This window comes from Magnolia sinica, chromosome 5 (genome assembly GCF_029962835.1).
Source record: "Magnolia sinica isolate HGM2019 chromosome 5, MsV1, whole genome shotgun sequence".
Taxonomy (NCBI): Eukaryota; Viridiplantae; Streptophyta; class Magnoliopsida; order Magnoliales; family Magnoliaceae; genus Magnolia; species Magnolia sinica.
Genome location: NC_080577.1, coordinates 10,584,840 through 10,601,733, shown reverse-complemented (window position 1 = coordinate 10,601,733; position 16,894 = coordinate 10,584,840). Strand labels below are relative to the sequence as shown.

Genomic DNA, 16,894 nt, shown 5'->3' with positions numbered 1-16,894 from the left:
TGGTAGTAACAGATAAAGGTCAACATTGAGTGCGGTAAAATGAAGTCAAGTGAAAGATAGGATTGTCTAATATGTGTGATTAAGGTGTTCCATAACGGTAATGGTGGCCGTGACGGCCACCACCGTTACCTTTACGATACGGGACATAACGGCTGTCACGGCCCCGTAATGGCCATTATAGTCTCTCTTTTTTATTTTATTTTTTAATTTATTGAAAAAACTTCGAAAAACCTATATCTGCCCCATAATGTTGATTAAAAAGTATGAAAAACCTGTATATGTCCCGTAATATACCATTATGGGGCTATTATGGCCCTTATATGGGATGTAATGTGCTGTTAACGACAATTACAGGTCATTTTTTTCCATAACGGGTGTTACGGCTGTTACGACCCCGTAACGTGTAACGGTTGTCACCGTTACCTTTACGTAACGGCCTTTACGGCATACCATACTGTGATATTGAAAACATAGGCCATCCACGATAATTGGAACGAGAATGATGAGATGAGATGGATGAGTGGCAAGATAAGGAAGGATATAATTGGAAATGAATACATTTGAGGAAACTTAAGAGTAGCAACAGTAGTTAATAAGATGAGGGAAAGTATACTCAAATGTTTTGGTCATATTCAATGGATACCAAGAGCTACACCAGTGAGGAGCGGGTGCCAATGGAAGGCTCAAAAGGGCAAGGGGAAGGCCCAAAAGAGTATGGATGAAGGTATAAGAAAGGACTTGTTGACCTATGGTCTAACCTATGGCCCTTGATAGAATCAACTGGCACTGGCAGAATAGGATTTGTGTAGCCGATCCCTATTAGTTGGGTTAAGGCTTAGATGATGATGCTGGAACCATCCATGATAGGTGTCAGCAGCATAGTTCAAAAAGTTGGAAACTCGGCTTGACTTGATGTCTTGCTTGGTCAGGTCAACTTGAATACTTAGCCAAGTCTTTAGTGACTTGACTCAATATTTTACTCATTAATTTAATAGAATTTAGCACATTAATATCTGTTGGCAATGTATAGAGTAATGGAAACACCCAAAATATGTCACCGTAGCATTGTGTAGAGTGATGGTGGCATGTTCATGTCACTGTAGCATTGGAAATGTATAGAGCAATGGAAACTATTTCCTTTTGCCGTGGCCCACCAGAGTTTTGGATTAGGGTGAACGTTGGAGGTGTGTGTTCTGTTGACATTTGGAGGCACACAGAACAAGGAAACACCTAGGTAGAGAAGTATAGAAAAACCACCAGCATCTAGATCTATAAAAGACTCTAGTTGGGGTTAGATATTTTAGCCCCCACAATTAGGTTTTGGGGTTCTTATATTCAAAGGATGTGGGGGAATCCCTTTTAAATTATGGTTAGGGGTATATTAGGAAAGTGAAAATGTGGCTGCTGCTCAAGGGCGAACTCTGATTTCACCTGCAAATGCCAAACAATGGCTCTGATTTCACCAGCAAAAGGTTACATAGGCGTTTACGTTTTACCCACAGGCAACCTCTCCACTCGATTGCTTTTTCTCCCTTGCCAATTTTGTCTCCATAAAAAACGCTTGTGTGACTTTACAGGGGCCTTACTTTTGCTGATGTAGATGAGATCCACTCCATCCGTCAGGTGTCTGTTTGGATCGGGGCCTATAGATTAGGCCGATTCAACACTCAGTGGGACTACATCATGGGAAACAGTTGAGATGGAAGTCTCACCATTAAAATTGTCCCAATTGCCTGTGGGCTCCACCAAGTTGTGTATATGCCATTCGATCCGCTCAGCTGACGTTACACATCAGGATTAATGGATTTTCCAAAAATCAGTACATTTACAAGTTTCATAAGCACGTGAATTTATAACGAACTATTTTATTGATAGGATGAAAAGGCGAAAAAAGAAAGAAAAAGGACGCAAACCATAGATGGGTTGGGGATTCCCCAGACGGAAAATAACACACGTGATGTAACAACAGCTAAAAGAAAAGTCTTTACGAAGAAGCCATATTAGCTATTCTTATAAGGAAAAGAGGAGAGGATGTAAATCAATCAATCTCCCTTGAAGAAAGGACAGGCTTGAAGGGAGGCAAAAGCCGAGTGGTCCGAAGAGATCGGAGGCCCCTTTAGAAGTCCACTGAACAGCTCTCCAGGATCGTAGTATATCTCTACCTCTTCTGCTCTCAGCGACTCGTCCACCTGTCATTATCATTCTTGTTAGAATTCGCTGACCCGGATTTGCTTTCATATATGTGGCATTCATGCGGTAGATCTGGTATGGAAAGTGACTCATTTCATCCAGTGTCACGAAAAAGTGACCTAGTGTCACGAAAAAGTGCCCTGTGCATGTGGGAAAATGATGACAGGGCCTTTACTTTTTTTAACTTTTGAATTCTTTTTCATTGGCACTGCCGTTGATCCTGAATGAGCCAAATGAAAATTCTAACCATGCGGAATCAGGACAGGAAAATAAAAAAAACCAATACTCATCCTACAGTGCATTCAGGAAAATCCAGTACAACCGATGTTAGGATATTGCCCATCCAAAGTAAGGGCTAGCCTGATAGTCGGTTCAAATCTCACACATGAACCGAATTGCGTTGGATGCACTCCATTTGGCACCAATGAAAAAACGCTGTGTGAAAAAAAAAAAAGAAAAAAATTCAACCAAAGCCTTATCCGACAGCCCTAATAGAAAAAATCCAATACAACTAGTGTTAAGATGTTGCCCGTCCAAGGTAGGGCAAAGCTAATAATCGATTCATATCTCACACATGAACCGGATTGCATCCACCAGGGCGCTGCGCAGGACGCCCTCCATCTAGCGCCAATAAAAAGCATAGTGTGCGCAAGACCCCATGTTGAAAGGGAAAAATCATCAGAGAGTTTTTACTTTTTGGAGTTCTACGCATGATGCACGTATACCCTTGCTGGACGCAATCTGCATCCGTCTTAAAATGAGCCATATCGAAATCATAAAAAGAAATAAAAGAAGAAGAAGAAGAAGAGAGAAACCAAAGATCATAGGACGATCCGTTAAAGAAAATCTAACATTATGGGTGTTAAGATATGGCCCATCCGAGGTAGGGCCAACCTGATGGAACCTCATACATGAACCGGATTGCATCCAGCAGGGTGCTGCGCTGGACGCAACCCATCCGGCGTGGGGCATAATTATGAATTTTTTACTTTATGAAGCTCCATTCATGATGCACGCATACCGTGCTGGACGCAATTTGCATCCATCTTAAATGGGCCATATGGAACTCGTAAGAAAAAACCAAAAAAGCTCTTTGGACAATCTATTACAGAAATCCAACATTATGTGTATTAAGATATTGCCCATCCAAGGGTAGGGCCAACCTTATGGTCGGTTCACGTCCCATACATGTTTGCCATGTGCAAGAAGAGCAAGTCATTGATAAAGAAAATGAAAAGCTAAGTTTGCCTGCTATTTAAGAGTTGTCTCCATTCCCGTGAGGTCTCACAAACAACTATTTGGACGATATTGTCATAGTTCAACAAGCATTTGAGTATCAGACGGGTTCAGCATGCAGAAATTCATCTTTAGAACAAAAAAAAAAGAAAAGGACAACGGCCCATCTGGTCCAAAGCACATGCGCAGCCCACCTGAGTACTGGACTGGCTTAATTTTTGCATCGGCTGTTCTTCATGGTGGGGATCTTTTGGGTGGGTTGGATGCCATGTAAAGGACACGTAGGCATAGACAATTACTTGGTATAAACTCTCTCTCTTATACACACACACACACACACACACACAAGTAAAGATGGGTAGTAATTTACGAAGAAACAACAGTAGACACATTGGACGTGGGTGTACCTTGAGAACAGCCACGCCAGAGAACTCAACCTTCTCACCAGTAGGACCATGTCCTTTGTAAGGCCCTTCCATGAAACCCCAGTGCCTGAACTTGAAAACTATCACAGGTGGGCCAGAGTAAACACTCAACACTTCCCATGCGAAACCTCGAGGCAAAGCCATGCGGAATATGTCGTGAGACGACTCAAAGCTCTCTTCGTCAACTTTGTAGTATTGGAACTCCTCCGGCAGAGAATTCTGCAACAACGCATTGTAGCTCCCAAGCTTTAGCGTTTCTTCTGCTGATAAACCTTTTCTTCCTGTTAAATCCACCGTTAACTAGTTACAAGACACAGAGACAAAGCTTCTTCTTTTCCCACATATATATATATATATATATATATATATATATATATATATATATATATATAAAATAATGACCAAAAGACTCATGTTCAATATGTGAATTCACATGATCTTCATGGGAAAATAAGATGGAAAAAAGAAGAAGATAAAATTTGTATGGGATTACCGTTAACGAAGAACTTGAATTTTTCAGGATTTATGGTTTTGAAGTCATGTAAGTGTGTCTTGTGAGAGAGTTCCATTTCCCATGTCTTAATAGCATTTTGGACGACTTCTTCTAACGATCCTTTTGGCCATTCCTGTAAAAACAGTTACTATAATTTAAGGAGAAAAATTCAATTTTTTGTTCCTTAATATAGAGCTATGTAAAAGCTACTTTACAGGCCTAAATCATCATAAATCAACAACTGCAGAAGTAGGCATTATAAGAAAGTGCAACAACATCGGGCGCGGATTCAGTCACGTGGGATCTTACCGAGTTCGCTCAGGTCAAGACCGTGGGGCCCACCTTGATGTATGTGTTGTATATCCACGTAGTCCATCCGTTTTTCCTGATATTTTATAATGTGGGCCCAAAAATGAATTAGATCCAAATTTCATATGGACCACACCATAGGAAATATCTGTGATTGACCGTTAAAAACTTCTTGTGGGCCACAAAAGTTTTGGATCAATCTGATATTTGTATTTTCTCTTCATCCAGGTGTGTTTAACCTAATCAATAGGTTGGAATGTAAATAAACACTACAGTGGCCCTAGGAATTTTTTAACGCTAGGTGTTGAATCAATCGCTGTTTCCTGCACTGTGGTCCACCTGGGATGTGTATCTGCTTCAGTTTTGGGCCCACATCCTAAAATAAGCTGGGAAAACAGACGGACCGGATATACATCACATAGATCAAGAGGGCCCCACGAGCACAACCTGCAAGAACTCGGTCAGGTCGCGACCAGATTGAATCCACGCCCATCTTAGGAATCTCAGGTGTATCACATCACCAGAAAAAGTGATAATTGATGTAAGTGTTTTATCCACGCCGTTCATTATTTTTATCAGATCATTTTAATGTATGTTATAAAAAATGAGGCAGGTCCAGGGCTTAATGGACCACATCAAAGAAAGCTGCAGTGATAATGACTCTCACCGTTGAAACCTTTCTAAGGGCCACCATGATGTTTTTTTTTTACCATCCAACCTATTAATAAGGTCATGCAGACGTGGATGAAGTGAAAACACAAATATCAGCTTGATCGGAAACTTCTCCAGCTCCCAAGAAGTTTTTAATGGTGAAAGTTAAATCCCCACTTTGTGGTCCACTTAAGCACTGGACCTACCTCATTTTTTGTAACATATATTAAAATGATCTGATACAAATGATGAAAGGCGTGGATAAAACACTTACATCACTTTGGGCCCCACAGAGCCCTGCCTGGACGGATTGGGGTAGGAAGCAATCTGCGTCCCCTCAGATGGGCCACATGCTCGTAAATTTCGGGCATGGCTTCGGGATACAGCGAGATCGGTGGATCCCTAATTTTGGGGCCCACTGTGATATACGTGCCTTACATCCACGCCATCCATTTATTTTGACAGCTCATTTTCAGTCATTATCCCAAAATTGAAGTAGATCTAGTTCTCAGGAAAACCACGCCACATCAAAAAGTGGTGATTAACCATTAAAAACTTCTCATGGGACTTCTCATGGGCCACACAAGTTTTGGATGAAGCTGATATTTGTGTGGTCCTTTCGTCTAGGTCTTTGCGACCTTATCAACAGGTTGGATAGAAAATAAACATTCAAGTGGCCCCAAGAAGTTTTTAACAGTGGATATCCAATCACTACTGTTCCTTATAGTGTGGTCTATCTAAGACTTGGATCTGCTTCATTTTTGGAATCGTTCTCTAAAATGAGCTGTAAAAACTGATGGACAGCGTGGATGTAAGGCACATATTTCATGGTGGGCCCCACAGTCAGGATCCACGGAAGCTGCACCCAAAAATTTCAACCATCTCACAATCCTAACCATTCTGTTGGAGGACTCTTCGGAAAAAGAAAATGGATGGTTATAAATTAAAGTGTCAACCCAACGTTCCTTGGCCGTCCGTTTCTTCTCCTAACCCAATCAGGCAATCACTGAGATTGTCCTATCAGTATGAGTTTTTGGACATGGCTCCCTCCGAGGTAGACATATTCTGATGAAGGGCTCAGTAACCATACAATAGGCCATGTGTCCTTAAAGAGAGTCACTGATACGTGTGACAAACAATTTTGGTTTTCACCGCCACCACCACCACAACCACCACCACCACCACCACCACCACCACCAACAAAAACAACAGAACTATAGCGAAGAGTCAATGAAGCGTTATACCTGGGTACGTCCTTCTTCAAAAAGTTTGTTAACGAGATCATAGGTAGGTGGGCCACCGTGCCTCCATTGGGTTTTCTCTTCTCCCTCTCCATGTATGTGAGATCGGTACTTATCGCCTACAACTTCTCCTGATCCTCCTTCAGTAGACATGTTTCAGAGAGAGATGGAGAGGGAGAGAGAGAGAGAGGAATCCACTTATGGGTGTGGGTAATGATATGGGGGTAAAGAAAATTGATTATTTATATATTTTTCTTAGCCACCTAACCGAAATTTATTAATTAGGTAACCGTTTTATTTATTATGTGGGCCCATCGGAGGATCTGGAACACAGGACGAAAGCACTGTAAGTTATCACGCAATGTCTCTCAATGGTCACTGCATATAATTATGGAGAGAAAACTTTGATGCTCTACTAGAGTGTGACAAACGATATTCAGTCACTTAGAATTATGTACATGGCGTGCAAGTAATTCAAACTAAACTGGCCAAATTATGTGCCCCCCTTTGTACATATCATGAACAAAAGTTATGGTTAGAGCGGGTTGGGGACACTTTCATGGCTAAAATTGCGACTTGAATCCTGATTAACCTTCTGTAAGCTCGATTTTCGGTGCCGTCCTACGTTTGAATGGACCAGATTGATGAGTTCTAATCGGTTGCCATGTTTTAGTGTCGTAATGACCCGAGATCTATACCTTAGCGATCACACTAACACTGTGATTCCAACGCCGCGCGACACGTTCCATTTTGACGGCTAGATCGAAAAATATATGCCCCATTAGAATCAATGCATGGCATGCACTGTACATGTGTGCATACGTGACGTGGGGCTCACTTAGTATAAAATATTTGAAATAGTAAAAAGTCACTATCAAATATAAAAAAAAAATATTTAATGAATTTATGCCTCACCCTTACCGCGCTATGCCTATCTTACGTCTTATCGCCTCTATATTCAACGATGACCATGCTGTTTGCGTGTATAAAATTATCTCCCATCCATCTCAACGACTGAAATCGAAAGGAAAAAGAAATGATACGAGAAAGAAAATATATAGTTAAACGAGAGATTATAGGAGATTAAGAAGAAGGAAATGTGATCTCAACCGTTCATATATATTCAGTGTCCAAATCAACCATTGAGGTAAGTACATGGGTTGTTTAACTATTGTCTTGATGTCGGGCCTATCAAATGGATTCCATCTTAACGTATCTGTTGATATTTAAGTCATTTTTTCATTTTTCTATAAAGCGAGACCCATCTGTCCATACTACCTAGCGTGACCAACGTATGGTTTACTTAAATGTGCATATTATTCGTCTATATGGGTTCCATAGTGGTGGAAGTTCATTCGATGGCTGGAATTTCATGTTTCCTTTTTCCTCTTCATTTCCATGTTCTTAGGTTTTAATGGATATGCAAAGCTCAGTAGGTTGACCATGAACTGGCCAACCTTATAGACGGAGTTGATCACTTACCTGAACCCTACTTATGTATTTACAAAAATAAAACCAATATAAATATTCACTGTGCATGCAGAGAGATTGTCTATGTTAACAACAGACTGAGTGAAGTTTTAACTTGTGGGACCCACCTTGAGGTTTGTGTTAAATCCAAACCGTCTATCTATTATGCCAGATCATTTATGGCTAGGGCCCAAAATTTAGTCTAAGTTTGATTATAGATGGGTCACACTATAGGGAATAGTGGTAACAATAATGCTCACCATTGAAACCATCCTAAGATTTATCAATGCATTTATTGCTATGCTCGTAAAGTCATAATATTGACATGTACATGGTGAAAATATAACAAAAGAGGTGGCCCCCACTCATATGACCCACATGTTGTAAGCATGGCATCCAATCCATCCATCCATTTTGCTAGGCCATTTTAGCCATTGGTTCCAAATATTGGCTTGACCCATATATGGGTGGGCCACACTATAGAAAACAAATGAGATATTTAAGAATGTCTACCATTGAAAACTACCTATTGTGTCATTTATTTCCACATGACTTTTTCAAAAGAAGATACAAGCTTGATGGTGACATCTCAAATAATAATCGGTCTACTTGTGGGACCTACCATGATGTATATGTAGGCTGTCCATTCATTTTGTACGGGTCATCTTAGGCCTAAGGCCCAAGGATGAGATCTCGGGTAGGCCAAACCACAGATAATAGTTGGGAAATGATGTTTAACCTTTTCTTTTGCACGGTGTTTTCTTAAGAAGACCGTGGTGTTTTCTTAAGAAGACCGTGGGGCCACCATGGACAGCACTACGGTGTTTAAGTGATATCCACACCATCCATCAGATGTCCTATCTCATTTAGTCTTTGGTTTCAATAATCAACCTGACGTGGATCTCGGATGTGCCACACTCTAGGACAAGATGCCCACCATTAAAAACAACAAGTACTAATTATTATGCCATTCATTGCAATTGACTTTTCATAAGGTGATACAACCCTCGACTAGTAACATCCCAGACAACAGGTGGTCCACCCATGGGACCCACCCTGTTGTATGTGTACGATTCAAACCGTCCATCCATTTTTCTACATCCTTTTATGCCTTGGACCCAATGTTGGTACAAATCCAAGCCTTTAGATAGGCCACATCGTAGGATGCAGTTGGGACAAGATATCCACTGTTAAATACTCTCTAAACCGTCCATCCATTTTTCTACATCCTTTTATGCCTTGGACCCAATGTTGGTACAAATCCAAGCCTTTAGATAGGCCACATCGTAGGATGCAGTTGGGACAAGATATCCACTGTTAAATACTCCCTAGGCCCGCCCATGATGTTTATTCCATCCAATCTATGCATAAGGTCACGCTGACCTGGCTGAAGGTAAACCACCGATATGAGCTTATTTTTCAAGCTTGAGGGCCTTAGCTTTGAAAATGGTGGAGTTGCATGAGCCACCGTACGTAAAACCTGCAGGTGTTTTACCCGCTCTATCCATCTATCTTTCGAGCTTGTTTGAGGTGATTAGTGGGGCCCATCCCACGTGTGTGAACTCTACACATTTCACCTATCTTTCCATCCAGATCTAACCTTAGATGAGCTGTACCATAGGCAACAATGGTGGTGATGGACCACTTACCGTTGTAACTTTCTGGAGCTTGTTAGCGTCCAAACCTCATGAGCCCCACCGCCAGGAGCAGTGGTGGACCCCACCGTGACCGATGTATCAGATCCACACCGTCCCTCCATTTCTCCAGATAATTTTAGGGCTACGACCTAAAAATGAAGAAAATCCAGATCACAAGTGGACCCCAGCAACGAAAACAGTGGGGATAGTGACGTCCACTGTCGAAATCTTTTCAAGAACCAGTTTCCTACATGTGTCTCATCCAGCCATTCATCCATTCTGCCAAGTCATTTCTAGGCATGGTCTCAATCACCAGATCGAGGTAGATCCCAATCTTAGGTGGACCACCACCACCACAAAACAACAGAGATTGAACGGCTACCATTGGAATCAGTTGGGCGCACCGTAGTTGTAGCATGTGAGGTCCCAACATGATGCTTATTTACCACCAACTTGTTGATAAGGTCACACCGACCTGAGTTAAGGGACCATAGATCCAAAGTACAGTCGGTCCCACCACAAGTAGGGAGGAATTGGGGTTAACCACTGTCAGAAACTTTCCTGCCTGACCGTCATATTGTACTTTATCTATGTTGTACATTCCGCAGCTGGACCCACCATAATGTATCTATTTAATCCACACCATTCATGTACTTGGTTTGATCATTTTAGGCCATGGACCCACAAATTAGGCTTACTCATCGTTGAGGTGGGTCATGCGATGGGAAACAGTGGTGTCAATATTGCCAACCATTGAAACCTTCTTTGGGGCCACCTTAGTGTTTATTTTCCATCAAACCTGTCGATAAGATCAGAGAGACTGGAAGAAAGGAAATCACATACATCGGCTTAATCAATCTAGTGGTGGACCTTACTTTAGCAACTGTAAGTGGTGACAATATCTCTCACTATTGAGGACCTTATTATAGTCCATTGTGACACATGGGTTTTATATACACCATCCATCTACTCAACTTATTCATAGGGCATGTTGCTCTGTATGTGCTTAGCCATACCATCTGGTGGGTGTGGGCTAATGTGTGGCACTTTAATGAATGTATTGAATATGTAAGGTGCCTATTTATTTTGTCAGCTCATTTTAGAGCTTGGACCCAAAATGAGACGAAATAGTAGTTCGAGTGAGCCACGCCACTGACTATGGACTCTTTGACCAGTCGCCTTGTCATCCTTGTTGGGGGTGCCACGGAGGCTATTAGCACCAGATTCGGTTTACGGCAAATGAGTGTCGGAAATCGAATTTAGGGCGTGACAAAAATGGATCAGAGAAGGCCTGATAAGACGCAGAAATGAACGGGACGGTCAGAATATTAAAATAATCATATCTTGTAAATTAGAATGAGTTTTTCGACATATCATATATGATTTTGGAGTAGGAGAAACTATTTTAGCTAACCAACCTTGCTTTACCAGGTTACCGAAGTTGGATTTGCGAGATTATATCAGATCGACGGTCAAAAGTCTTACTATTTTTGGTCGGAAACCATAAAGCGGAGTAGGAATCATGACTTTAGGGAGTTTGAGTCTAAAACTCTGTCCTAGGTTTGAGTTCATTATTTAAAGGATTGTAATTTTTTTTTGTTTTTTTTTTTTTTAAAATTATTTATATCATCAATCAACTTATTTCAAATTTATTAGAATTTATTTTTATTTTCCAGAGACGCTCCATGGATTTGGTGTTTCCAAGGAAGATGGTGATTGACCTCATCATGTCCTTCCTGCTTTAGGTTATTTGATAATCATATTAGTAGATTGGTGGGCAGTCAATGAACAGTTCAAAGAATCCAGTGGTTCTTTTTTCAACAAACGGTTGTTAACACAGCTTGCTCAACCATTCTGTTGTTGAAGCTATGATCAATCTGAGTGCCTACGCATCTGATCTATGGTTCACAGACCGATCTTGCCCATTGGGACTTTTGAGACTGGATTAACTTAGGCTTGGGCTGGAGTATCAGGTTTGATAGTTAAGCTCGTGCTTAAAATTTAGGCCCATTTCTCAATTAAAATGACTTTGAGTCATGTATATATAGGACCATTGGTTTTAAAGAGGACCAACCTTCAGGCTTGGGCTCAGCTCTAACATAAGCATTTTAGACCGGGCTTGAGCTGAACTATTTTATTAAAATATATATTAAAAAATTAATATTTTACAACAATCCCCCACTTGATTTTTTAAAAATATATATCTCGAAAAAATATTTCTACCAGAATAATCAGCTTATATGCATAAAGAAAAATATCTTTCGATTTTAATCTTCCCTTAGTATAAGTATCTCAAAACTCTATTGAAATGACTAGTAGCCAAAGCGTTGAACCAGTTATTCCTAGATAATATAGTCAGAGAAACCATATACATATTCGCTCTGTGTTATTTAGAGTTTCCACAATCTTGCTCAACACAATTAATGGTCATGTGCTTATCCTAATTCGTGAACGATCCCGAGAGAAAACTCCTAATTTTCATGAGAGACGACACCATTTTTACGTTCATATAGGTGAAATCCTTCCAATGTTTTTGTTACTATAAGACACTTGTCCTTTAAACTGAATTTTATTAAGATTTCTAAGACTCAACCCTCTTTCGTAACGCTCAACATTTATCTATTATGGATGAGGTTTTATAATTTAGTACTGAAAACTTTTCCCATATCATTGACTTGTTCTTACCTATTAAACTAGAAATTAAGGATTTTCTGACTTTAGGTTGAGTTTCCATCACTGGTGGAACTTTGGTTTAGGAGTTTCAGCCCCATCCCTCTAGATGTAGCCTTTACTACCTCTCTCGGTAGAGGTTTAGTAAAAGGGTCTGCCAAGTTATTGCTCGATTTCACATAGGAAATAGCAATGATTCCATCTTGAATCAATTGTCTGACATAATCATGTCGAAGATTGATATGTCTACACTTACCACTATATGTGCCGCTATAGGCTCTAGCTAATGTGGTTTCACTATCACAATTTAGTGACACAACCGATATGAGCTTTACACAGAAAGAGATTTCTAATAAAAGATTCCTTAGCCACTCAGCCTCTTTGCCTGTTGCAGCCCGGGCTATAAATTCAGACTCCATAATCAAGTGCGTTATGTAAGTCTGTTTCTTGTATCCCCAAGATACAGCTACACCTCTTAGGGTGAATACCCACCCTGTAGTAGACTTGTTGTCCCTTGCACTCGATATCTAGCTTACATCGGTATATCCTTTCAATATGGCAGGAAACTCTGAATAAAATAGTCCTAAGTCTTTGGTTGCTTTTAAGTAACCAATGACTCTACTGATTACATTCCAGTGTTCAGTACTGTGGTTACTAGTAAACCTACTAAGTTTACTCACAGCATATGTTATATCAGGTCTAGTACATTGCATAGCATACATAAGATTCCGTATAACACTCGTATATTCTAATTGTATAACTGTTCTTCCGGTATTCTCTTTTAGCTTGATACTTGGATCAAATGAGGTTTTTGCTTTTTTTACATTTAAATGGTTAAACTTGTTAAGTATTTTCTCAATATAATGAGACTGAAATAAAGCATAATTCTCATAATGTTTTTTAACTTTGATACCTAGGATGATATCAACTTGTCCAAGATCTTTCATTTTGAATACGGAAGATAAAAACCTCTTTGTTTCAGTCACACATTCCATTTTATTACTTATTATATATTAACATATCATCAACATACAGACAAATAATAATCATGCAGCTACCATCTACTTTAGAATATATGCATTTATCAACTACATTATGAATGAAACATGAGATAGTATTTTGGAATCAAACTTCTCATGCTATTGTTTTAGTGCTTATTTTAATACATACAGAGATTTGATTAATCTACATACTTTATTTTCATTTCCTGGTAGAACGAATCCTTCAGGGTATTCTATGTATATTTCCTCATTGATGTCACCATTCAGGAATGTGATCTTTACATCCATTTGGTGGATGTGAAGATGATATATGCAAGCTAGCGCAAATAGTATCCTAATGGATGTTATCCTAGCTACAAGAGAATGTGTCAAAATAATCTATCCTTTCTTTTTGCCTAAAACTTTTAGCTACTAGTCGAGCTTTATAGGTTTGGATAGTCCCATTAGTGTGATATTTCTTTCTAAATGCCCACTTGCAACCTATGGGTCTAAAACCTGAAGATAAGTTTACTAGTTTCCATGTTTGATTTGATATTATAGATTTCATTTCATTGTTTATAGCTTCTTTCCAGAAAGTTGAGTCTCTAGAGGATACAGCCTCTTTATATGTTTTAGGATCATCTTCTATAGTCATTACTATAGGTAATTTTCTTATAACGTTTTCTCTATCTCCTTCTACAAGATGGAAAATGACACGTTGTGAGTCTATATAGTCATCTCCTCGACTCTTCTCTATTCTTATCATTTGACTCCTACGAGGTTCAACAAGAGTTTCTACTATTTGTGGAGCTGTGCTATTTGGTTCTCTATCAGGAGTTTGGACTTCATTATCCCTTGACTACAAGAATAGTGAGTTATCAAAGAACTCAACGTCTCTTGATTCTATTATTGTATTAGACTGTAGATTTAGAAGTCTATAAGTTTTACTATTTTATGTATACCTTACGAAGGCGCACTTAATAGCTCTGGGTCCTAACTTAGTTCTTTTTGGGTCAAGGGTTTTGCAATATGCAAGACACCCTCACACTTTAAAATATCCTAGGTTAAGTTTTCTACCTTTCCATATTTCATATGGAGATATTTTATATTTTTTAGACGAAATTCTGTTTAGTATATGACATGCTGCAAGCAGTGCCTCACCCCATAAACTTAGTGGTAATTTTGCTCTTATTAGCATTAAGTTGACCATCTCAACTAATGTTCCATTCTTTCTTTCAGCTATTCCGTTTTGTTGAGGTGTGTATGATGCAGTACATTGATGTATTAGTCTATGTTCTTCATAGAAGTTATCGAATTCATTTGAGAAGTATTATACTCCTCTATCGCTACGGAGAATTTTTATTTTCTTATTTAGTTGATTCTTTACTTCTGCTTTATATATTTTAAACATGTTCAATGCTTTATCTTTGCTCTTTAACAGATAAACATACACATATCTAGAACAATCATCAATAAAGGTTACAAAGTACCGTTTACCTCCACGAGTAAAAATGCCGTTTAACTCACAGATATCACTGTGCATAAGATCCAATACTTGAGACGATCTTTCAACACTTGAAAAAGGTTTTTTTTTCTTCATTTTGGATCGTATAAACACTTCATATTTATCAGTTTTATTATCTATGTATGAGATTAAACTATTCTTAGCCATGAACTTCAAGGTACTATACCCTATATGTGCTAGTCTATCATGCCACAGTTCAACGGATTCAACCATATACGCAGAAGTGCTACTTTCATTCAGAGAAAACTTGACCATCCCATTACAAGAAGATCCTTTTCCGACAAAATTTTCATTCTTTGATAGAATCAGTTTTCTTGATTCGTACACCACCTTTATACTTGGTTTACCCAGAAGGTCACCAGAAACTAAGTTAAACTAAGTTTCGCATCATGTCTAGGACATGTAGAACATTTGTCAGAATTACTTTCTTTCCAGAGGTGAATATTAGTTCTACGGTTCCTTTGCCAACGACCTTTGATCGGATTTCATTATCCATTTGGACTTCTTGACCATTGGTCAATTCCTCATAGGTTTTGAAGACTGATCTGTCGTAGCACACATGTACGATTGCAGCAATATCATACCACCAACCAGTAACATTTCCTTGGATGGTATTCACCTCAGTGATCATAGCCACAATATCACTTTCTTCTACTGCACTTGCCTCTTTTTTAGATTTGCAATATCGGCATACTCGAGCATAGTGCCCGATTTTTCCACAGACATGGCGTGGGCCTTTGAACTTTTTGTTCTTCTTTTGGGTGTTTTTCTTAAAATTTTCTTTATTGGGTTTCAGGAAATCGTCCTTCTCGGAATTCTTGTTATTAGTGTTCTCTACTGCATGTCCCTTGGACGAGGCATTCCCATTGTCATTCTTTTTATCGCGATTGTGGGATTCTTCCTCAATTCTGAAATGTTTCTGGATTTGTTCTAGTGTATAGTCCTCATTCTTATGCAGTAACTTCTTTCTATAGTCTTTCCTCATCGGTGGTAGTTTAACGATTATAACCCCTACTTGGAATGATTCAAGAAAATCTATTTTGATGGCTTTGATTTTGTTTACTATTAGCTGCGGTTTTTGGATTTGGGACAGCAGCGGTTTGTTATCTACCATATTGAAGTCAAAATACCTGGCGATGAGAAATTTGTTGGTACCTTCTTTTTCAGCCTTGTATGTGAACTCCAAAGCGGCCTAGATCTCCTTTGCTGATGATGTCTATTGGTACAGATCGTACAGGCGGTCGGAGAGCGCGTTCAGAATGTGTCATCGACAAAAGAGTTCATCTTCAGCTCGTTTGGTGCGGACAACTATTTGTTCAGGTGTGTCAACTTTAGTTGCTTCAGGCAATGGCTGAAGACTAGGATCTAAAATATAGTAAATCTTCAGCGCTGTCAGAAGAAATTTCAACTTGTTTTGCCATCTCGTAAAATTGGTTCCATCGAATTGGTCAAAACGAATCAAGTCCTGATTCATCAACTTGATGGATGATACACTATCGGCTTCCATCTAAATAAAGCTTTAAGAATGTTGATATATTTACAGAATAATATTTGTATGTAAAATATGGAATCCAAAAAATGCAAATTGATACGAAATAAGGACAAGCTGAAGCACGTCTGAAACGCTATTCTTAAAGCGTTATTTGCCCCTACTCAAGTGACTTGAGTATGTTGATAGGTTACAGGCAATCCGCTTCTAGGATACGATGAGCCTGATGTGGGTCTGCGTTCAGCAAATACGAAGGCCCACTATTAGAACTCTATTACACATAGTCTGGCAGAAATACAGTAAAAGAAAAATCCCAGAAAGAAAAGAGAAGAGAAGTTTGTGTTTTGTGATTTAGACCACTGCACCGGTCTATTCTTAAGCTACTTGTTTAGTTGAACCGTTCTAGACCACACCGCTGGTATGTTTTTCAAGCAATGACTTTGATCAACCTTGCTGTATTACTGATTTTTGGTCTATAGGAGAGGAGAGGCTTTGATTCGTATTGGTATTGCTGGATTATGTTGAGATGGTTTGGAAACCCATCCAGACTCTCTATTATTAGGTTATAGTGGCTGGGG

The 16,894-nt window shown here is 39.4% G+C and overlaps 1 protein-coding gene across 1 annotated transcript; it reads right to left on the bottom strand.

Moving 5' to 3' along the window:
• Window positions 1–1,779: 1,779 nt before the first annotated feature.
• Window positions 1,780–6,761, bottom strand: LOC131245418 (pathogen-related protein-like). Its single transcript, XM_058244870.1, has 4 exons — window positions 6,549–6,761; window positions 4,345–4,477; window positions 3,834–4,132; window positions 1,780–2,189 (listed from the first exon to the last, which is right to left on the bottom strand). The coding sequence occupies exons 1-4, from the start codon at window positions 6,696–6,698 to the stop codon at window positions 2,043–2,045; spliced, it is 729 nt and encodes a 242-aa protein (XP_058100853.1). The 5' UTR covers window positions 6,699–6,761; the 3' UTR covers window positions 1,780–2,042.
• Between the last annotated feature and the right edge of the window lie 10,133 nt (window positions 6,762–16,894).

Coding starts and splice junctions, on each gene's coding strand:
- LOC131245418 (XM_058244870.1), bottom strand. CDS start 6,698: ATGTCTACTGAAGGAGGATCAGGAGAAGTTGTAGGCGATAAGTACCGA. Junction 4,133..4,344: donor ATTCAAGTTCTTCGTTAACG/GTAATCCCATAC, acceptor TGGATTTAACAG/GAAGAAAAGGTTTATCAGCA. Junction 2,190..3,833: donor CTGGCGTGGCTGTTCTCAAG/GTACACCCACGT, acceptor TGATAATGACAG/GTGGACGAGTCGCTGAGAGC.